Raw genomic sequence first — 23,242 nt, 5'->3', positions numbered from 1 at the left:
GGTATGGAGAAAGTCAATGGCAGGTTTCAGAATAAGCCATAAATTTAACAAGAGTAAAGGGTGGTGCACGTTGGTGGCACCGGGACTCATGATGTTTTGGGAATGAAGATGGACGGTTTCTTATGCGGGGTCTTTGTCCCATTGCGATCAATGATGCCCATCCACATGAAAAGAGTGGCCCTGCAAAGTGCAAATTGTAATATTATGTTAGCCAAAAAGACAATTTTTTGTTTTCAATTTTTACTACCATTTTGAAACCTTCCAACACGCGATATATTTCAAAATTGTCATTCCCGTCTATCTGATAGAAGTAGTGCCACTGCAGCAGGTTCAACAACAATTTCTCTGGATATGGGCCAAAAGCCCACTGTGAATGGTCTTAAATAATACCACCAGTCCCATAAGCTTAGTCTCATGTGTGTGACACGGGGCCGGTTGTTCCGTATCCCAGGTGGGTAAGTTCTTCCGTACTCGTGTCCTTTTGTGGGTGGAGCTTGTGGTATCATCATGGCGAGTAAGCGTTATAGAGGGGAAGAGACAACTGGGTCCCTAGTGGTGGTGTCAGGACGGTTTGTACTATGAGTTCTAGGTTAAATAGAACATACCCTTAGGAGCTTTGAAGGCGGGGTTGGCCTTCCGTGTACAAACTAGTCGGGAGCCGATGCTATTCCCCGATGAGGCCATGGGCTGCCAAAACCAGTTGTTGTGCCTAAAGTGTTCCACTCGTCTTGCTTGATATGATGGATGCCCGAGCTAAACCGGGCGTGGTATGATCCAATATGGAAAAGCTATTCGCCTAAGTATTCTATGGAACAACTATATGAGGAACGCCGACATGTATGCTAGCCATCCAATGTGACATGACTAGTGTTAACGTGACAATTTTTATATATTTATTTTTCTCTATTTTCCCCCATTGTGGTCGACGAGGCTTGGGCGGCCTCCCCCATGGCTGATGAGGGCTTCGAGCCCTCACCTAGTGGCCGGGTAAGTTCCTCGGGGCCTCGCTGGCCACAATGGGAAAATGAAAGTAACGAAAAAATTAAAACAAAACAAAATATAAATATAAAAATTCAAAAAAATTATGAAAAAATTATCCATATAAGCATTGATCATGTCATATAGGAAAACCGATGTCTACGTTAGTGATTTTAAACAAAAATTAGTGGGAATGACACTTCACATGTCATTAATAAATCGCTACAAGTTATATGCAAAGCATTGTGCATGCAGGAGTGTAGAATCTACATAATGTGGGTGCATAGGCTAAAAGGAATAATTACCAAAAAAAGACCTAAATTTATTATATGTATGTCTATTTAGTAAACCTTTTAATTTGATCAATTCAATCGTAAAACTTTTTAATGATTTGTCAACGTAGTACTTCAGTCAAATTTTAGTTGAAAATCACCGGCATAGACGTCGACCATCTTATGTGACACGACCGCACGTACATTGACTATTTTTATAAATTTTCAATGAGTTTTTGAAGTTTTTTCATTTTTGTTTGTTTTTTTTTTATAATTGTGGCCAGCGACCTTTGCTAGACCCTTGTCGATCCCTGGGCGAGGGTTACGATGCCCTCACCAAATTTGGGCTCGGCACAAGGGTGCATAGCCAGCGATCCGCCGACCACTACTGAGGCCATGGACGGGTGAAGAAAAATAAGAGAAAAAAAAAAAAAAGGAAAGGAAAGAAGGGAAAAAATTAGAAAATTCCTATTAATCATTAAAAAATTGCAAAAATTGTCCATACTGGCTCGGATCGTGTCATGTAAAACGGCCGGCATATACATTAATAATTTCCAGTTAAAATTGGCCAGAAGAACTACATAGACAAATCATTGAATGGCTTATAATTAAATTAATCAGATTAAAAAATTTATGATATTGAATTAATATTCGTACAATACGTTTTAGAACCTTTCTTTTTTTGGTAACTCTTCTCAAGCTTTAAACGGACGCTGCGATACATGGAGGAAGAAACTAGTAGGCTTCAAATGGATGAGGAGAGTTCATGCCATATCAGAAGAAAATCAAGAAAGATATGCAATGTTGCGTGACGTGCGTTACAACCACGATGCTCATCAAACGGTAAGTTCAACAACAAAGGGCGGCAAGAAAGAATAAGAAACCCTAATCACATGCACCGCATTTGTCACACACCTCGAAAGAACTCTGGCTATTGGTGGAAAACCAAGCCTGCGTTACGCATGGGGAAGCCGTGAACGAAGTATATATTTAGTCTCCTATCCCCCATGGATCCCCATTTGCATGAACAGTTCCTTACCGCATGACTGTCATTCTCTTTTCTTTCTCTTTCGCTCTCGCGCCTTTGAAAAGTCAAAGGAACGCGAATCGGGTGCCCGGGGTTAAGAATTTCGAGTTGAACCGAACGTTGGCAAAAGGAGAAAACACGCGTGATGAAGAACGACATACTTGGCGAATGATTGGTATAAGCCTCACCAGAACAAGCCGATGAAAGAAAAGCATGAGCTTAGTTGCCCCTATTCGAAAGAGAGTTTAAGAAGTGTTAGGGAAGAAAAAAAGGGTCCAAACAAATTTTTTCTGTCTAGATAGATGAGCTAATGAGCATGAAATCTGCAACGATGTCCAATCAATGAATGATTCTAACGTCAACGAGAAGAAGAAGGCATGGATGATGAGGATAGCATACTTCTGGAATGATTGAGAACCTTTACCAAAACAGGTAACCAAGGAAGCATGAGCTTAACTGCCCGCTACAAAGGAGAGATTAAAAAAGTGTTGAGGGTACAAATGTCCAATCAAATTTTGTTTCCAGATCTGCTAAGGAAAAAAAAAAAAAAAGGTAACAATATATCGACATCAAATCACGCATTCGACTTAAACTTTCAGATTAATTGACAATGCTCCCATATGGTATCGAGTAGGAAGTTGCTCAAATCATTTGAGACCCTTTATTTGCCTCTCATTCTATATATTTTTACGCTTAGATTTAAGTCAAAACCCAACTTACGAGTAAGGGGGAATGTTGGAATATTTAAATATCATAACCGCGCCATCATCATATGACTTAAGTTGAGGGTGATTGCATAAAATCTTTCAAATCCGCTGAAGTCAAGACGGAGATATGCATGGCCAAGATAACATGCTCGGCGAATGATTGAAAACCTCATCAAAACAAGCGAGGGAGGAATCATAAGCTTAACGAAACCAATCCTAAGAGAGTCTAAGAAAAAGTTGGGAAGAAAAAGAAGTCCAATCGGATTTTCTCTCCAGGTCTGGTAATGAACATGAAATCCGCAAACAATTTCGCTGTTGCCTTCACCTACCCGACTATCACAGTTGGGTCGATTGGAAAAAAAATCCAAGAAGAGATTTGTATAGAGGTCTCGTGCTTTTTTGGTGAAATGCAGTTGAGATCTCAACAACCAAACTCACGCTTGAAATCACAAACATGGAGCAAAGATGCATATATCTATGGTTTTCGTACACATAATCATCGCGAGAAATGGTACAGATGCACGAGGGCGTGCAATTATCGGCGAATTAAATGAAGAACAACGTAAGAGACACTTCGATATTCCTTGCTACCCTTTAGTACCGAGTCTTCGGATACCACCTTTAGCATCATTGGTAAAAATAAAGATCAAAACCATTCGGTTTATCCTGACTTCTAGTTCTTTTGAACGACTGATCGTATGTCATCACGCATCCCGACACATCATTCGGTAAAAATCGAGTAGCTTTTCTCACATAAATTACCGAGTGCATTTGCAACAAGATGAACATATTCCTTTCATACTGTTGTTGCAATTGGACATCGAGGCATTAGTCTTTTTTGCAATCGAAAATGGGATATGGCATTATCGGTCAACCGTTTTCATGTTCCAATAGTTTCTTTAAAAGTCTCCACACGTTCCTGTTGATCATTGAGCATGTTGCGAACTTCGGGAGGGAGGGAAAGGGGGGGAGAGAGATTCAAACATGACATAGAACTTGCAAAGGTGGTCACCAACAAGCCGACCTACTATCTCTCTTTGACATATATCCGCGGAAGGGAAAGCGGTGAGGGGAGAGAGCTTGTTATTCAAGGCAGATAACAGTGTGAACACTTCACGGTCAATCCAAACGAATTAGTAAATGCAATTCAGCAATTGTCAAATGAGAAAAGCTAAGATGACAATCTGTAAGAGTACGTAATGGATTCACGTGCATCACATATCATGCGGCATGATATGCTTGTCAGCCAAAAGTCAATATTTAATCGGTTCAAGTTACACCATTGAGTGGCGGTATTGTCACCCAAGCAAAGTCGTTCTCGAATCAAAGGCGGATAAAGCGGTTCGATAAAATTTGCCCCAATGCATGCTTCATTTTAAAAAAAAAAAAATTAGGATAAGGAATTAAATGCTAGCGGTGTGGCTAACCAAATTTTGCTCTGGTCAACCTCCCCACTCGACCCCAATTTAATGGCTTCTCACTATAAATACCATCTTCATGTCTCCCACTTCTCCATATATGCCCCTTCTCCATCAACTCTCTCTCTCTCTCTCTCTCTTTCTCTTTCATATTGAAGCTCAAGGAAGTCAATAGGCCATGGTGTTCCCAACGGTGCTCCTCAAGCTAGCAGAGTGGCTCCTGTGCCAGCTTCTGGCCGACTCATGCTACAGAGCCGCCATGAGAATGAAGAACTGCGGCTTCCTCATCACCAACACCAAGAACCCATCCCACCGATCATCGCCATCGTCACAAGCCCAACAACAACCCCCGCAAAGTCCCTTCCCTCCTGTGACCAAGTGCTCCTTGCAAGGCAGAGAGTCCGAGGCCTTGGTCTGCGACATCCATGGCGCCCTCCTGAGACCCCAGTCCTTCTTCCCTTACTTCATGCTTGTGGCTTTCGAAGGGGGTAGCATTTTCAGGGCGTTGCTCTTGCTGCTGTCGTGTCCCGTCTTGTGGGTCCTGGACCATGAGCTCAAGCTCAGGGCCATGATCTTCATCTCCTTCTGTGGGCTCAGGGTCAGGGACATGGAGAGCGTGAGCAGGGCTGTGCTGCCCAAGTTCTACCTTGAGGGACTAAACGCTCACGCCTACGAGGTCCTGGCCTCGGCTGGTCGCAAGGTGGTGTTCACCAGCGTCCCTAGGGTCATGGTCGAGGGCTTCCTGAGGGAGTACTTGAGTGTTGACGATGTGGTGGGGACTGAGTTGCAGACGCTCGGGGGTTACTTCACCGGGCTCGTTTCCGGGTCGGGTCTGCTGGTGAAGCACAGGGCACTGAAGGCCTACTTTGGAGAGAGGAAGCCCGAGATTGGGCTCGGAGGTCCGAGCTTCCATGACCATCTCTTCATCTCCCTCTGCAAGGTACAGACTTTTCCTTGGTCTTCAATGCATTCTACCAACAATTTGCGTGTCATTTTGGGGAAGTCTGAAAGTGCATGACAGTTGTACCTTCTTCCTCTTCAAGGAAAATCCGATGCACCAGAATGTACCATATTCATTCCTCAGGGAAAGCACATTTGCTGCTCTGTAGCTGCTACATTTGTTGTGCATGTCCTTATTCCTTAACCGTTTGCAAATTGACAGGAGGGTTATTTGGTGACCCAGGAAGAGGCCAAGGGCAGCACAGGCTCGGCGGTCTTGCCCAGGAGCAAGTACCCGAAGCCGCTGGTGTTCCACGATGGGAGGCTTGCGTTCTTGCCCACCCCGCTCGCTACCCTCTCCATGTTCCTGTGGCTTCCGCTCGGAATCGTCCTGGCCATCTTCAGGCTCTTGGTGGGCATCTATCTCCCTTACAAGCTGGCCATCTTCTTAGGAACGCTGAGTGGCGTGAAGTTCAACATCAGCGGGTCGAGACCCGCGAGGTCAGGCCCGAGGAAGGGGGTCCTCTACGTGTGCACCCACCGGACCCTCCTTGACCCGGTCTTCCTCAGCACATCCCTCGGACAACCTCTGACCGCAGTCACCTACAGCCTCAGCAAGATGTCCGAGATCATAGCCCCGATAAGGACGGTGCGGCTGACCCGAGACCGAGCCAAAGATGGAGAGACCATGCAGAAGCTGCTGAGTGAAGGCGACTTGGTGGTGTGTCCCGAGGGAACTACTTGCAGAGAGCCGTACTTGCTCAGGTTCAGCTCGCTGTTCGCCGAGCTGGCGGATGAGATCGTCCCGGTGGCGATGGATGCGCATGTGAGCATGTTCTACGGGACGACCGCGAGCGGGCTCAAGTGCCTGGACCCCATCTTCTTCCTCATGAACCCTAGGCCTTGTTATCACGTCCGGGTCCTGGAGAAAGTTCCCCCAGAGCTCACGTGCGCCGGCGGTCTGTCGAGCCACGAGGTCGCTAACAACATCCAGAAGCAACTCGCCCACGCTCTGGGGTTCGAGTGCACTAGCCTCACCCGGAGGGACAAGTACATGATGCTCGCAGGCAATGAAGGGATCGTCAAGGAGAAGAAGAAGAAGAGGACATTCTAGTCAGCTCGAGATTATTAATGGTTACTTGATTTTTTTTTTTTTTTTTAACCCTCCTCTCTTTCTTTGTAGTAACTACCATTATATGTGGGTTTTGATATCACGGTAAGTACTTTGGACGTGAAGATATATTCATTTACGTGGCGTTAGAATTGTGGACCGTGGCATCGTCATCGTCATCGTTCCATGTATTAATTGATTGTCTGTCGGGTCGTTCCCATCATCAGTCCCCAGTTCTGCTAGCTTTCGCATGCAGTGGGCGATCCATTTTCTCTGCATTTTTGCCTTTGACGTTTGCTTTTCGAAGTCAACTTTTTTTTTGTCTCTAGTTGAAAGTCGAAGGGGTGCGTTGGGAATTCATATTTTTCTTTGCCTAGGATGGAGGGTTTGTTAGGTTGACTAACTTTAAAAGGCCGCAATCTAGTTTGCCAACATTTATTATGCGCAGTCAAGGAGAGATCAACGTTCAACCCCCACATGTTCTGCACAGATAAAATCACATGGCATCCTAGATTGAAAAGTTGCATGCAACTGAACAACAATGTATACTTTGGCCAATCCATTGGATCGAATCGAGTTGTTTCGGCGCGAACTTAATGTCACCCGAGTTGGTAGTAGAAAACTTCATCCGCAATGACTCGATGCGATGACCATGCATCATAATAAACATGACAATAACCATCCATAGTTGCGTGTGCAAACCATAATTTGAGAACTTTAACTTATCCCCGATATTCAACCCAAAAAAAAAAAAAAAAAACTTATCCCTGATAGTAACATGAAGAAACTTCTCTTCCCATGATCATTCACGGGGACCATTTGTTGAAGCTTGTTTGAAAAACAAACATAAGTGCCTCCTATTGTGGCCCACATAGGAGAGATGGGAGAATGCAAGTCGGTTTATAAATTAGAATGCTATTACAGTATTCTAAAATAAGAAAAATAGACAAGTGGGCTAGACCCCACCATACCCGCATGTGATTGCACAATTATTAGATGGTCGTGGATAATTATTGGCACTAACCAATGATATTTACTTTTCATTTTTTATTTTTTGAAATTATAGTAAAAATAAATTGTTGACTTCTAATGAAAGACTGTTCACATAGGAGTTGCAATTATTTTATTAAATTTATCTTTCGAATTTTAATTAATTGGTTCTACTTGAGAGTTGCAATTTTTCAAACGAGATAGTTTTAAGACAATTAAGAGTTGTGTTTCGGACAACGAAGAGTTGTGTTTGAATTAACTATTCTTCGGACACAAAGTGGTGTGTTCGAAATTAACTATTCTTTGAACACGAATAGTTATGATTGAATGACTCTTTTGAGACATGAATAGTTGTTTTCTTTCAACTAATATAAATTGACTGACTGTGCTGATTTTCGGAATCTTAACTTTTATTTTTCATTTTTTTCTAAAGATACATAGCCATTGTTTTCACTTGTTTCTCTTGAGACATTTTAGAGAAATATCATAATAGCTATATGCTATTTTCATAGAGACTTCATTGTATCTTGGAGGATATTTGCTGGAAATCATTAACAACATTATGGGACAAATAAAATTTTAAAGAGAGTGTTACTATGCCTCAAAATTTGATTTGATTTCATCTTATTCCAATCGATATTTCCCAACACCATCAATCTCCTTTCATCCACAGAATCGCAAGCTTTGACTTTTCTCTATGTTTTATTAAGGTTTTGGTGGCGGTTAATATTTAAGTCTTCGGAGGCTCCCAAGTTCCTATACCAAATTGAGATGCGTGCATGCAAATGTGGGAATCGATCGGGTGGTTGGTGTGGCAGACTGGCAGTGTCGAGTCTTCCGGGGCAATGGCAATGAATGATACGATAAATGCCAGTGGTTCTCATGATGGAATTTAATGGATATTAGCAATTCAGGCAGATCAAAATCTCGACACCAGCCCTTCGATGGGAAAATGTGATGTTTTACCTGCCAAAAAAAAAAAAAAATTAATAAAGTAGAAGGAGAAAGAAGACAGGTGCTTGCAACCACATAATTCAATGGCTTTGTCCCTAGTTTCTTCTTCATTTCTCAAGTAATGGCTCCGGAACAATTCTCTCTTCTCTTTCCGGTTGTGTTTTTTATTATTATTATTATTATGCTTGAATCCAGAAGCTATCTCCACCAATTTCATGAAATTGATGAGATGAAGTCGACAGAGTATGGAGTTATAGAGAGATTATTTTGACTTCTTATGGTGGGTGTCATCTTCTTTTCGAAAAAATGACATAGTATGTCCTTGAACTTTGATTTCATGTGTAGTGTCCATTCTTGAACTCTTAATTTATTCTATGTGATCTTTGAATTATTCCGAACTGTTCAATCTGGTTCTTGAACTTTCAATTTGTTCGGTTGAGTCCATCAACAAGGTCAAAAGTTTTCATAATGACATTATTATCCGGATTTTAAAAATATTTTTCAGACCAATATATTTCCTATCTCAACAAAAAGTATGTCTATCCTTTTATCACTTTTTTACATTTTTGATTTTTATAAATTTTATGTTTGTTCCATTTATGTATATTTCAGCTTATGATCTTCATAATAGTAAAAATAAAACCTCATTTAGAATTGTATCGGATCAATATTATTGCTATTATGTTTTCCTAACTAATAGATTTAACTAAATTTAATTAAAGAAAACACGAAATGCAAAAACTTGAAAATTATTTATCTTAAAAATTAGGAACAAGATTTAGATTAAGAAAAGTACAAAGAATATATATAAATTAGTGTCATTATAATGTATATTTATGAAAACACTTAGGGAAAATTTTCAAATAATGGCTCGAAGTGCCATCATTTTCTCAAATAAGGGCATAAAGTGAACTTTGTTTTAAATAATGGCATGACGTGCTCAAATTACTTCCAAGAAGGGCCTAGGTGAAAGACATTTTCGTCCTTTATATTTTGGATTTTTTTTTTCTTTTTTCTATTTCTTTTTTTTTCCTTTCTTTTCTTTTTCTCCCCTCCCTAGGCCAATGTTGGCCTCATGCCACCCTCGTTCACGCGGCGTCAAGCTACCCTTGCTTGGGTCGGCATCGGGAGAGGCTACCTCGCTTGAGCGGGCGAGGGCTGCCCTCACGCCCGCGAGGGTTATCCTAGCCCCCCCAGGCAACGCCAGGGCTGCTCTCACTCGAAGCCGGCGAGGGTAGCCCAACTAGACATGACCACGGGCTATGAACCGTCGGTTCCGGTTCGTTGCCATGATTGAACCGGAACCGAACCGGCACTTGAAGGGGTGATCTTGGTTCGGCAGTTCAAGGGCCGATTTCGGTTCTAAAATTAAAATTTAAATTTTAAATAATAAATTATGAAATAAAAAATAAAAAATTATTAATTATAAATTATAATCAAATTATATATTGTAATCAAATTTAGGGAAAAAAAAGGGAGAGGGAAGGGGCTTTGAACTTAATGAATTATCATTAAGCATCTACATATCTTCTTGAGGATAGAAGAATCAAAGATCATATAGTTCTTTTACCTTTGATAACCCCAACTTACCTCATCGTTAATCGTTGCTATCTATTGTAGTACCGGTGGTGGAGGTATCTCCACTATCATCATTGAAGAATTTGTCGTCTCGATCCAGCTCTTGTTGTTGAAATTTAGCCTTTGTCCAATCATGGACATAAGTTTGAGCCTCCATAGCATCCGAATTTAATCTTGAATAATGATCGTCCAAAATTAATCATTCGGCGCTAAATGCTTGTTCAACTACAATTGTTGAAGAAAGGGTTTGCTAACATCTATCTTGCGATGAGAGCGAGGATTGTGAATTGGGTTGAATGAGTCTTTCACCACTCTAGAATTTTGAAATCTGTGTTGTGTTCGGAATCATGAAACTCAAAAACAAAGATTAAATAATTTTCTAATTCGGAAATATTACTTGTTACTCTCTTTTGTCTTTTTTGCCTACTAATGAGCAGATTGTACCCTCTACTAAGTTTACCACTCTCCTCCCTTTGTGAGACACTAGGTTAAGAAGATCTAATATCACCCAAACCATATCTACTACAAAATTCATTATATAATGCTACTATAACGTCTTTAACTTCTACTTGTATAGTTTTAATATCTACTATTTCATTCAAATGTAAACAATCATAATAATAATCATTCGTATAATCATACAAACCATCTATAGTTTTAATATCTCGTGGTTATTGAAATGTAAAAATCAAATAAAATCATTCAGATAACATACAAACCATCTAAATAAGTACGGAATCCAAAAAATAGGAACCGAATAAATAAGAGAAATGCAGGCATTATAATGTAGCCATTTTGCTTTCATTGCTATAATAGTCGAAGCTAATTGAGTATCTTTTTCATATTCACAAAAAAAAAACCAGCAATATTAACACACTCTATTAAAAAAAAATGCGTAGGAGGATAATAAATATCACATAAAGTATAAGTTGCATAATTAAAAAGTTTCAAAAAATCTAATTTTTTTTTTGCAAACAACCTAATCTTGCGGAAGTAAACTAATTTCGGAAATATTATTTGAAATAAACGTAGATAATAAATCTTTATAAGTAAAAGATTGATGAAGCAACTCGTAGGTTAAATTCCAACGAGTTTGAATATCTTTTAAAAATCATTTTGGTTTTTGTGCATGTGATTTACAAAATCTGTCCCATTCTTTCATAACTTGGGGATGACTCCATAAAAATTTAATTGCTCTCTTTATTGGGTTGAGAAAAGTCTCAAGAGTTCGTAAATCATCTTGTACACATAAATTTAAAACATGGCAAGCACATCTAATGTGAAAAAATTGTCCGCTAAAAGAGGGTTTACAAATATTTTCTAAATCGGGAATGGATGCGGTATTTGATGCGGCATTATCAAAACCAAATGAAAAAAATTTATTAATCAAATTATATTCTTCTTAAAACTTGCATAATTATTCTATAAATATTATTGGCCGTATGCCTTTCATCAAACACTCGAAATGCAAGTACTCTTTTTTGAATGTTCTAATCGTCACCGTTCCAATGACATGTGATACCTATATAATAATGAATTTGTTAAAGATCACTCTAAATATTGCTACCTATATGCACACGTCCATTGAAATTCGTAAAATAGTTTTGCAAAGCCCTTTTTTTTATTTTATAAACTCTAAAAAGTTCGCTTTTAAGAGTAGTTCTTGGAACAAATTTTGCATGAGGAATACATGCAGTGTTGATAAAAAATTCAAATCAAAATTTTCACCAATAGTAAAAGGTAAATGTTCAATGACAATATATTGAGCTAATATTTCTTTATAAAGTTCATCACTATAACAAAATAAAGGATAAGTGTTAGGATTGACGTATCTAGAAATTTGTTGTTGTCTGGTGTCGATCCTCACTTGTGTTGTATGTTTTTGCGTAAGATGCCGACGGTATGTTTCCATAGCCATCTCTTTTATTAAAATTGTATGATTTCGTACAATATTTACAATTTATCTTGTACTTGTCTCCGCTTACATATATCTTGTTGAAGTGTTGCCATAAGTTGGATGTACTCTCCCGAGCCTACCGTTCCGGCTTCTTTGCTGTCGACGTTTCTTCGACGCTAGTAGGAGGATGAAAAATTTCTTGTGTTGGGACGTGCTCGATGTTGGGAACATAGTTGATATTATCATCATTGTCTACCCAACATGTAAACTCACGAGAAATCATATTGATTATGAGGTTGAGGATAATCGGATTTCCCCATCTTCCATCGGCATCGGGCTTTTTCCCCTAGCACCAGCTCGCTTCCACTTGCTATTTTTGTTAGAAAATTGAGTGGAAAGTCGATTCAGAAAATTGACAGAATTGAGCCGGGATTGAGTGGCTTAAGAGAATTTGAGAAAATTGAGAATTGAGAGAATTTGAGACAAATTGTGAGAAAAAATGAAATGGGAGAAATGGTATTTATAGACAATTTAAGAAGGAAAAAAAAGGGGGGGGGGGATAATTGCAATGGCTATAATAATGGCCATTGCATTGGCTCTTCCCCATTATTATTATTTTTTTGGGCGGTTTGGAACCGCAGGTTCCCGATCAATGGGCCGGTTTCGGTTATTCCACGGGCCGGTTCCAAGCCCAAACCGACCCATGGCCATGTCTAAGCCCAACGCCGGCTTAGGCAAGGGTCGCCAAGGCCGGGAATGGCTTAGGGAGGGGGAAGAAAAGAAAAGAAAAGATAAAAATAAAAAAAATAAAATAGAAAAAGAAAAAAATAACAATGTAAAGGACAAAAATGCCCTTTGGCTAGACCCTTCTTTGAAATAATTTGAGCACTTCAGACCTCTATTTGAGAAAATAATGGCATTTCACGCCCTTTTTGAAAATTTTCCAAACGCTTATGTATAAGTTAAAAAATTATGAATTTGATATAGCTAAATGAGGTCATATATGTAGTATCATAATGACACAAACCGTAATGGAACTATAGTTAAGATACACTTAATGGAACTATAGTATTTATATAGACACAAAACGTAAAAAAAAAAAAGTATTAAAAAGATAGCATTTGAAAACTTGTGAACTTAATCGAATGACTGATTTGATATTGTTATGAAAAGTTGAGGGACTAGATTGAACAAATTGATAGTTTAGGGATTAGAATGAACATTTGGAAACACTTCAATGACTACATTGAACTAAGTAAAAGTTCAAGAATGATATTTGCACATTGGACCAAAAGCTAGGATTATTTGTGTAATTTTCCTTTTTTTTTTTTTTGTCTCTATTGATATTCAATTGTGTGCACCACAAAATACATGGGAAAAGTATAAAAAAAGTCCTAAACTTATTACATTGATGCCGATTTAATTTTAAACATTTTAATTGAGCCAATTCAATCTAAATCTTTTTGCATGAGTACCAATTGAGTCATTCCCGCCAATTTTGGCTAGAAATTGCTAACAAGATGCTTGCCGTCCTACATGACATGGCCGATGATGACGTGGACATTTTTAATACATATTCTAATAATTGTTTTGGTTCTTTCTTCATTTTTTCTTTTCTGTGCTTTACTTCTTTTTCTTCCTTTTCCTTTTTTGTTGGCCGCTAGCCCAGGGTGAGGTCGCGATGTCCATATCGAGGGCAAGGGTTTTGTGGCCTTTGCCTGTGGTGGGCAAGGGTCAATCGGCTGCCCTTGCCGACCCACAACAAAAAAGAGAGAAAGAAATAAAGCATAGAAAAGACAAGACAACCAAAAAATCATAAGATATTTTCAAAAAATTAATAAAATATTATTAAAAATGTCATTGTCGGTGATTTTCAAGAAAAGTTAATCGAATGGATTCAATTGGAATAAATGCAAAAATGCTTTAGGACTGAATTGGTCCAATTAAAAGATTTAGAATTGAATCAGTTCTAATGTAATAAATTTAAAACTGTTTTTGTACTTTTCATTAAAATTCATTGGTGTGCATGTGCATAATCATTTGGACAGAAAAATGATCGCGAGCATATCCTCTATTGTGTCCCACCACTAATACCCATTCCGAAACCCGTGATGAGGAGCAACCCTAGCCACCATCGCATTCCATGGTGAAAAAGGACATATCAAGAACATTTCACAGAGAGGTGCCTACGGAACTAATCTAAGTCCATGACGAGATCATACAAGTTGGCTTCAACCCTTTAAGTCAAACATTTCACAGAGATCAGTCTATAACCATGCAAGTCTCTTAACAAATATGTATCGGCGAATAGAGTGTTCTCCAAACTGCTAGACAAAAATCAATACATGATAATGTGAACTAGAAGAAATATCGAGGTGAATCGCATGTGCTAATTCCGCTCTCCAGTAATAACCTCGTCTTAGAGTCATTCCCGATATTGACAAACTTATTTTTCTTTCCTCGCACCAGGAACAATCTGAAGCTTCTACAGCTGATAACAAATCCGATCATCATCTCATCTCACCCTACATAATCCCCTGTTCTGATCAGGGATTCAGTAGTCACGGAAACAGTACAAGTCGTGAGAAGTATAATGTCAGGCACGCCCGCAAGATCATCATGTATATATCTTGTAGAAATCTGCAAGCTCATTGCTGTACATGTGTGGCTTGGTTAATGGATTCTGGAAGCAAAACTCAGCCAACTCAGCGCCATGACAATAGAGGTGATGCGAGTCAATTGGGAAGCTGACGAAGTGGAAGGGCCTGAAGGCACGGCGCCGAAAACCGTGGCCCCACTAGAGTTTGTGGTGTTCAAGATTGATGAAGCTGTGCTGCAGATTTCATACATATACGTGACATATTATTGATAGGAAAGATCCCCTCAATTTTTTGTGATAAAATCATACAAAGGAAGTTCAGACAATAACGTTGGGAAAATTCACCTGATGGATTGATATTGACATGTAGAAGTACCTGGAATCATGAGGATGAACAGAGAAAAATCAGCAAAGGTGAGATTTCAAATGGATTAAGAAGATCAAATGGAAAACTTATGGTTCATACGAAATGTTTTATGCTCCCACAGATTTGTCTGATGGTTTTTCCTCAATCCACCTAGTTTTCACTATCACAGAGTTGTCATCACTTCCATTTTCTTTCCTGTCTGGGAGAATTGTTGCCAGTGCCAGAGCAACATGCTATTTTTCTTTTCGGTAAACAAGACAACAGGCTGTGTTTCTTTAAAGAATGCATGAATTGTTGCTGTTATTACATTTCATCAGTTGGTTGGCAGGCAACTATCTAATTCAGATTGGCTCTGTACCCAACTGCCAAAACTTTTTTCCTTAGAAGGAAATGGGTATCTTTATCAGGCAAGAAGGTCAATGCTTAATGCTGAAGTTGGCAGCCCAAGCAGCATCTTTTGGGCTTGGGCCTAAGGCTAAATCATCTGCTCTACTTTTGCTGATGGGGCAAGAGAGGGCTAAAACTGTTGACGGATAGGCAGGCCCAGGCTAAACATGATAAGCGATAAGGCCCCTCCTAGAGGACAACGAGGAGTAATGTAATGTGAAACTCTAGGAGGGCTTGAACCTTTTCTCACCAAGACTAGTTATTAAATCACACTCCGTATGAACAAATCAACATTGCCTGAGATACAGAATTACGTATGCAAGGGTAAAAAGTAGAAGTAAGGGCTCACTTGGGTCAGTGCTGGTAACAACAGCTGTTCCTCCGAAGCTGCAGCTTGTGGGAACAGGATTCTTCTGATAATACTTATTGAACGCGTAAGAGGCATGGTCGCGCACCGTGTTTGGGTTATAACAGCTCCCACCGGGCTGAATTGCCGAGCAGTCGGCCCCGCCGTACCCGCAGGCATAGTCCAGAGCGACTTGCAGGGCAGTCTGCGACACACTCTGGCTTGCAATGCACCAGCTGGAGCTCAAAGATGGGGGCGAAGTCATGGTGGGCGGGTATGCGGTGGGGGTCATCACGGTCGGTGGGGCCGATTCGGGGTTTGACGTTGGGTTAACTACCGGCTCGGCAGAAGCGAAAGGGGCTGGAATTATAGTGGGGACAGTCGTGACCGGATTTGTGATGTCCTTTTGGCCAGAAGGCGAGGAGGGTTGGTACTTCTTTACCTGGGCTACTTCATTGGCGTATCCAACTGCTTCCTTCCTTATCACAATCGACCCCGAACCTGAAGCGGTCAACAAAAGTTAAAGCAGGGCTCTATACTTTATTTCTCTTTTATACATAACCATTCTTTAACAGCAAGAAAGAAAGCAATACTTGTCTTCTACTGCACCTACTGAAGATTAGGTACTGTAACTGAATCCTGAAGCACACCCCCAGCCAAATCCCTCTTTTTCCTTTTCTCACACACACCCTTTTTCTGTCTGTAAAATCTTCAATTGATCCTCTGGTATATCTCCTAAATTTTCCCACAGGGAATGACGGGGTTACACCCAACTATGGAATTACTGTTCTAGTAGGAACATGATCAACAGTCACTTAGAAGTGGGTAAAGTGGGGACAAAGGAAAAAATAAAGGAGGGTCCATGAATTGAATACTGCTGCGATTGGGCTAAAAGGTCAAACAATCAAACGGCGCAGGGAAAAAAAATATTTCTTTTTCCAGCCTACAAAAGGGTGTGCAGGGAACCATCAGCGCAGAAATTCCAGATTTCTATGAGCATCAAACTGTTTTCGCATATCCCAAAATGCACGGGAGACCACCCTGAACTGAACCGATGAAACAATCAGACCTCCCAAGCCCACAATTCCATTCCACAGCTCGATCTATTTGGTCCCAGAAAGCCTAAAAATCGAACCGCTCAATTTACCCGGTAAGGAAAGACAACCAGCGAAACGCACGGAGCTGGGACAGTGGGAACTACGGTACGAACCGGTTCGAGCACTTGCGGTGTTAACTCAGATCAAAATCTTAAGCATGAGAGAGATGCGGAAGTGTTTTTACCTGAACGCAGGAAGAGAAGGCATAGCAGGATTATCGCGAAGCGAACACGCTTTCCACCCATATATGGTCTTCCAATCTCGCCAGCCTCCCTCCTCCTCCTCCTCCTTCTTCTTCTTGTGCAAAAGGGGGACAAAAGCTTCACAAAACCTCAGACGGGAGAATCGGCGGGCGGTCCGGGTCGAAAGGGAATGGGGGGTTTTATACCCTTTGGCGTAAAGACGACAACTTGAAGAGAAGGAGGGTGAGAGACAAAGCAGGAGAAGAGAGACATCAGGAGAGAGAGAGAGAGAGGGGGGGACTCGGGGGGAGGGAAGGGGACGAAGGTGCAAAAAGGAGGGAAAAAAGGTGTGGGAAGGAAGAGGGGGGAGTTGAAAAAAAGGGGAAGGAAATAGGGAGATGGATTTAAGTCTTGTGTTTGGGTGCGGGGATGGGAGTGGCTGATTGTAATGATGGTGATGATGTTTGTTTTGCGTTCATCGCGCCCCCCCCACCACTTTTCATTTTTCTTTCATTTCTGATTTTTTCTTTTAAAAGGTTTGATATTTTGTTATTTCGGCTAGATCAAGACTCGCATTTTCTGTGCTGAGATGTATTCGGTTGCCGCCGGCACCTTCCGCGTCATCACGCCACCTCGCTTCGCCGCCATTGCCACGATCATCGCTTCCCCGATTCGACTTCTCACCACACTCGCCAATGCCAAGTCTCCAGGGGAGTTAATAAGTATCGAGACCTATTCTGAGGTAACTAAAGCCTGAGATCGTGCGGCTTTATATATTCAAGAGAACGTGCGACCATACCGGGGAGATACGGAGTGATGCCTACCAGAGCAACTGTTCCAACCGGCCTCGGTCACTTCAATGATATTCCAATCTTGGGGCACCCATCATGTGCGCCTGAAATGGCTTTTTCTCTCAAAGCCTTTGTCCTGGTGTTAATCAAGCAACGCTTCATAGGAGAGTTGCATCAGGCTTTTTCCTTCTTTGGCTCCAGACCCCATCGGCCATCGCCCTCCTCCTCTCCGCCCTTTTCTTTTGCTTTGCGCTTTGCAAAGATCCACAGTCTCCCGGGGTCTTTTTCCACCTTTTTTTCCACAAGGGACACTGCGACTTGATTTGATGTATGCAGAGATTGCTCTGTCCCGGCCACGAGGGTCGAGACCAAGTCCCGCTAATTGTGTCGCCCGGTTGACTGGGAGACAGACCTAAGCACGGTCACGGATCGTCCTGCTCCCCTCTTCCTAAACTAGATCTCCAACACCCCGATCTATACCGCCATGTAACATTACATGCCAATCTCCGCATTTCAGGCTAAACTTGACAAAATATGAACGAGAAGAACTAAACTTGCCGTGAAACAGTAAGTGAATTATACTTTTCAAGAATCAATTCACACATTACACGTTTTGTCGTTAGAAGGTTAGGGGCCGTTGGTCTCAAACCCATATAGAGCAATTTGCACGGTGAGACCGTATATTAAAAGCACAATGTGGTCGTTTATAATCGTTCATCCGTCGATCATTTCATTTACTCTTTTTTTTTGTACATATTTGTATAAGTCCGAGAATGCAATTAGCTTGAAAATTAGTACGAGGTGACATCGGAATACCGATCGACCGCAATAATTGCAAACTCAATAGTGCCACAAATCGAAAACATGTACTCGAACTGCTAGGACCTTGCTGACGAGGGATGGGGGTGCAAGTCAAGAAAAGCCATCATTAGCGAAGCATTAGCATGCTTATATAAATTATGAATCACCGTTATAAATACGACAAGCATGTGGTCAGACATAAAGAAACGGATTAGTGGACATATGGTCCTTAAAGCGGACGGTCCGAAACCCTAATCCCAATTGAAGCTTTAGCTTTTGACCAACAGGACAAGAAAAATATACCTACGTGTATTTTAATATTCCCCCTAGACCCTCTTTTGTAGCTTTAGCTAAAGGCCCTGCTTAATTGTTGCTCACATTTTCCATTTTTTGTATTTTTTTTTTTCAGGCTAAAGGGATTTATTGATGGTGACCGAGTATTGTATTTCGAGAAGAGGGTATCCTATGACAATAATTGGATTGTACTGTTTTTTTTTTTTTTTTTCACTTTCTCTTTTGGAGGATATATTGGATCTGATGTACCGAAATCTATGATGGGTCCTTATCTTCACGTGTTGGTAGAGCGAAACAGGAGTTGTTTATGTTATCTTGGGCCATTTGATGTCCGAAGAGGCAAATTACATAACGACAAAGCCTAGCTTTGAGGATGTCGAGAAAAGAAATTATATGGTGAAGCACGAAGTTAGTGCCTTAATTAATCCGAAAGTAAGCGGCACCTTAGCTTGCTTAAGCTAATTAAAGGGGAAAGATCTCCTTAGAAATTTGTACTCTGTTTCACGTTAATTGATTTGATAGCCAATGGAGAAAAGAAAAGAGAATAATGAAATACAAAATTGTACGGACAATAAAATTTAGAGGTTCAAAATTGTAATTAACCATTTTTATCTTTACTATAAATGGGGAATTTTTTTTTCCCTCGTTAAGAGCGAGGGGCGATTATCGGACGGAGTCGGCCTTACTCGACCGGTTCCAGACCTGTTCCGGTCTGGTTCGGTTCCAAATGAGGGGCCGGCCCAGTTCGACCGTCACTCGTCAGAGACTCAGAAATCGCTGGTTCGACCCGAAAATGAAACCGCGCAGGCCGGTGGTTCCCAGACTTCCGGAGAAGAAATACCGGTAAACCGTCGAGTCATCGAGTCTTCTCTTCCACGTCGCGGCTCTCCTCATCCATGGAGGATCACAGACTGTGACGCCACACAGAACCAGAACCAAAGAGCAAATCCAAATGACACTATGCAAGACCTGTCACTTCGCTTCACCCTCCATGCCTGCTCTAGTCCCAGACCCGCACCACTTCCTCACTCTGCTGGAGAAGCACTGCACCACCATGAAGGACCTCCAAATCCTCCACGCTCAGCTCATCAAGACCGGCCTCTCGAGCCGCACGCTCCCCGCGAGCCGCGCGCTGGCCTTCTGCGCCTCCCCGTCCGGCGACATCGACTACGCTTGGAGGCTCTTCAGCCGAATCCGGAGACCCAATCTTTTCATTTGGAACACCATGATCAGAGGACTTTCCCAGAGCTCGACTCCGCAAGATGCCATCATTTTGTTCATCGACATGCTCGTATGTTCGCCAATCGAGCCGCAGAGACTGACTTATCCTTCGGTTTTTAAGGCTTATTCCCAGCTGGGGTTAGCTCGCTTCGGATCTCAGCTGCACGGGAGGATTATGAAGCTGGGTCTGCAAGATGACCCGTTTATACGAAACACCGTCATTCACATGTATGCCAATTGTGGGTTCTTGGAGGAAGCTCGCCTGGTGTTTGACGAAAGTACGGATTGTGATGTGGTTGCTTGGAATTCTATGATCATGGGCCTTGCCAAGTGTGGGGAAATCGATAAGTCTCGGAGGTTGTTTGACAAGGCACCGAAGAGGAATGCGATCACTTGGAGTTCGATGGCTACTGGATATGTTAGAAATGGGAAGTTTGTGGATGCAATGAATCTGTTCGAGGAAATGCAGGACAGTGGAATTGAGCCGAACGAATTTACTTTGGTTAGTCTGTTGAATGCTTCTGCCCGCTTAGGGGCTCTGAAACAAGGGCAGTGGGTTCACGAGTACATAAAGAAAAGTGGGACTCAGCTAAATGCGATTGTTACCACCGCAATAATAGACATGTATTGCAGGTGTGGGAGCATTGGGAAGGCATATCAAGTGTTTCAGGTAGCACGAAAGAAAGGGCTATCATGTTGGAACTCCATGATCCTAGGCCTCGCCAGGAATGGTTATGCAGAAGAAGCAATTAGCTTGTTCTCTCAGCTGGGGTCGTCCAATTTTAAGCCGGATGAAGTCACTTTCCTTGGTGTTCTGACAGCTTGTAATCACGCTGGCTTTATTGATGAAGCCACAAAGTATTTCCTGCTTATGAAGGAAAGACCTGAAGTTAAACCATCAATAAAACATTATAGTTGCATGGTTGATCTGCTGGGACGTGCTGGTTTCCTTGAAGAAGCAGAAGAGCTGATAAGAAGCATGCCTATGGACCCGGATGCTATTATATGGGGGTCTTTGTTATCAGGCAGTGTGAATCATGGAAGGGCTGATGTGGCCGAGCGGGCAGCGAAAAATATGATCGAGCTGGACTCCAGTGAGAGCTGTGCTTATGTACTCATGTCCAATGTTCTAGCTGGCTCAAATCAGTATGAAGAAGCACTGGAACCAAGGTTTTCTATGAAGACGAGGAAGATAGAGAAAGAACCAGGAGCTAGTATGATTGAGGTTGATGGGGAAGTTCATGAATTTGTAGCCGGAGGAAGACTACATCCAAGAGTTGAAGAGATATACTGCTTGTTAGCTGAATTAAGGCAGATATTGCAAGATGTTGGATGATTCCAAAATTAATCGGCATAATGTTTTAAGAGGTTCTCAGGGAAGTTATGGCATGTAGACATCATGAAGAGGAAGATGTTTATATATGTTGAGCATAAGCAGGATTCCTCAGTCCTGATCTAGAAGAAGTGGACAGCATCAATGTCATGGATCGAATTTTACATGATTAATGTCATAAGCTGGAACTACTTTACTATTCAGTTATAGCAACAGATCTAGAAATCGCGACAATGCAACCAAGCAGAGGAGACGCCGTTCGCAAAAATTTTGTAGGGTTACAAATTGTGAGCGGAAGCTCACTAGGAGACCTCAGCAGCTCAGCTACACATTGAAGAGTGCCCTTCAATGTACTCAAACAGGCACCTTTGGTCTTCTACAGATAATTCCCCTAGAGGAGATACAGGTCTTGGCCATTTTTTGACTGTGATCAGATTCTTTATGGAGAGAGAAAGTCTTTTCAACCTGCTCCTGCTGCAATCTCTGTGTTAGTCATAAATTTCTCCCATTTTAATTGCAGACTTGCAGTGTACATGATTGAAGTCCCTGATGCTGTGACCTGACCTTGCTTAATATGGACCGGTTTAAAGACGTGGATACATATGTGGTGATCCCTTGTCAGTCACCATGAAATTGTGATATGCTTGCCAAGGAGACTGATCTCTGGGCATAGATGCGGTAGTTCATAGAAGATCAGCCTGCGACAATGCCTAAACAGAGTTGCTTTCGGCGTGCTCCACAACTCTAAAGAATGGATAACAGCAAGGAATTGCTATTTTTGCTAATGACTGCCTTAAGCTGCCTAGGATTCTGAGAGGGTCTTCTTTAGATCTTCACCTGTGTGGTGGGCAGCTAATAAATTCGGAAGTCAACAATGTAGCAAAACCAGTGACAGTGATTCTAGGAACAAGAAAAGTAGAATCATGGACCCAGACAACTGGACACAAAATTTGTGGTGGTAAAAGCTTTGTGGCCAACGCAGTGACTATTACATTTTTACGCACCGTGATAAAGTAACATATTTTTAATGAAAATCATTTAAGTAAAAAAGATTAATTTTTATTTGTTTGGTGATTTAGGAGAAGTGATTTCTTTCTAGGGAAATCATTTTTCCCCAATCCAAGTTTATTTTTTTTTAGTTGGCAAAACATTTTCTCTAAATCATTTAGTTTTCTGTTATCCAAATTTCGAAAGGTCTGAAAATAAATTATTGGAAGTGTGTGTTTTTTTTTTTCAAACAAAGGGATTCTCGGTTTTCTTTAGAGAAAATAACATAAATGATCTATGAATTTTGGTCAATATACAATGTCGTCCATGAATTTTTAATTTGTTCAATGTAGTTCATGAACTTTTTTTTGGTCCAATGTTCAATATAATCCATAAAATTTTGGTCCAATGTATAATGTCGTTCCCTAAACCTTTAATTTGTTTAATATGGTCTATGAACTTTGGTCCAATATTCATAATGATTCATGATTTTTTGTCCAATGTACAATATCGTTTCTAAATTTTTAAATTATGAACTTAGGCCCAATGTTCAATATGGTTCACAAAATTTTCAATATTTTTAAATAGTCTAGGGACTATATTGAACATTCTCACAAGTGTTTAGAAATTAGAAGTTTAGGAACGATATTGCATGTTGGGCCACAATTCAATGACCACACTGGATGAGTTAAGAGTTTAGGAGGCCATATTACATATCTGACTAAAGTTCGGGGATTATTTGTGCTATTTTTCCATTTTCTTTACATCTTTGATTCGGCTTATAAGGGATTGGGGGTTGGGCTCAAGAGAGAAACGGCTTGCCTAGGGCCGCCAATTGCATCTTCGGGTTTAGGCTTGGCGGGCTGCCAAACCCACAATCCACGCTCAAGTCCCTGAATCAATGAATCGCTAAGGACAAAATCCTCGATTCTTTGCATTCTTCTTAATCCAAGTTAAACTGCGACG

General features: G+C 41.1%; 3 protein-coding genes across 6 annotated transcripts; 2 read left to right on the top strand and 1 right to left on the bottom strand.

Moving 5' to 3' along the window:
- Positions 1 to 4,559: 4,559 nt before the first annotated feature.
- LOC115733131 (glycerol-3-phosphate acyltransferase 1) lies at positions 4,560 to 18,746 on the top strand. Of its 3 annotated transcripts, XR_004014467.2 has the most exons (4): positions 4,560 to 5,342; positions 5,565 to 6,520; positions 14,675 to 14,682; positions 18,735 to 18,746. XR_004014467.2 is itself a non-coding variant. In XM_030663802.2 (2 exons), exons 1-2 carry the CDS (start codon positions 4,581 to 4,583, stop codon positions 6,453 to 6,455), a joined length of 1,653 nt encoding a protein of 550 aa, XP_030519662.2. In that variant the 5' UTR covers positions 4,560 to 4,580; the 3' UTR covers positions 6,456 to 7,094. The 3 variants fall into 3 exon arrangements, 1 of the variants encoding a protein (XP_030519662.2); XR_007199822.1 differs by lacking the exons at positions 14,675 to 14,682; positions 18,735 to 18,746 and adding an exon at positions 9,213 to 9,229 and having other exon boundaries at positions 5,565 to 6,640; XM_030663802.2 differs by lacking the exons at positions 14,675 to 14,682; positions 18,735 to 18,746 and having other exon boundaries at positions 5,565 to 7,094.
- Positions 14,522 to 17,219, bottom strand: LOC115733240 (major pollen allergen Ole e 10-like). 2 transcript variants are annotated; one of them, XM_030663908.2, is made up of 4 exons: positions 16,852 to 17,218; positions 15,574 to 16,071; positions 14,816 to 14,846; positions 14,522 to 14,704 (listed from the first exon to the last, which is right to left on the bottom strand). In XM_030663908.2, the coding sequence occupies exons 1-4, from the start codon at positions 16,910 to 16,912 to the stop codon at positions 14,545 to 14,547; spliced, it is 750 nt and encodes a 249-aa protein (XP_030519768.2). In that variant the 5' UTR covers positions 16,913 to 17,218; the 3' UTR covers positions 14,522 to 14,544. The 2 variants fall into 2 exon arrangements, with proteins under 2 accessions (XP_030519768.2, XP_048141876.1); XM_048285919.1 differs by having other exon boundaries at positions 14,534 to 14,699; positions 15,574 to 16,078; positions 16,853 to 17,219.
- An 816-nt stretch (positions 18,747 to 19,562) lies between the features above and the next one.
- On the top strand, positions 19,563 to 22,287 carry LOC115733141 (pentatricopeptide repeat-containing protein At2g42920, chloroplastic). Its single transcript, XM_048271883.1, has 2 exons — positions 19,563 to 21,695; positions 21,818 to 22,287. Exon 1 carries the CDS (start codon positions 19,688 to 19,690, stop codon positions 21,290 to 21,292), a length of 1,605 nt encoding a protein of 534 aa, XP_048127840.1. The 5' UTR covers positions 19,563 to 19,687; the 3' UTR covers positions 21,293 to 21,695; positions 21,818 to 22,287.
- The last annotated feature ends 955 nt before the right edge of the window (positions 22,288 to 23,242 follow it).

The sequence above is a fragment of the Rhodamnia argentea genome, chromosome 10 (assembly GCF_020921035.1).
Source record: "Rhodamnia argentea isolate NSW1041297 chromosome 10, ASM2092103v1, whole genome shotgun sequence".
Classification (NCBI taxonomy): Eukaryota; Viridiplantae; Streptophyta; class Magnoliopsida; order Myrtales; family Myrtaceae; genus Rhodamnia; species Rhodamnia argentea.
This window is presented reverse-complemented; position numbering and strand designations above follow the sequence as displayed.

Coding starts and splice junctions, on each gene's coding strand:
- LOC115733131 (XM_030663802.2), top strand. CDS start 4,581: ATGGTGTTCCCAACGGTGCTCCTCAAGCTAGCAGAGTGGCTCCTGTGC. Junction 5,343..5,564: donor TCTTCATCTCCCTCTGCAAG/GTACAGACTTTT, acceptor GCAAATTGACAG/GAGGGTTATTTGGTGACCCA.
- LOC115733240 (XM_030663908.2), bottom strand. CDS start 16,912: ATGGGTGGAAAGCGTGTTCGCTTCGCGATAATCCTGCTATGCCTTCTC. Junction 16,072..16,851: donor CCTTCTCTTCCTGCGTTCAG/GTAAAAACACTT, acceptor TGACCGCTTCAG/GTTCGGGGTCGATTGTGATA. Junction 14,847..15,573: donor TGTTACCAGCACTGACCCAA/GTGAGCCCTTAC, acceptor TCATGATTCCAG/GTACTTCTACATGTCAATAT.
- LOC115733141 (XM_048271883.1), top strand. CDS start 19,688: ATGACACTATGCAAGACCTGTCACTTCGCTTCACCCTCCATGCCTGCT.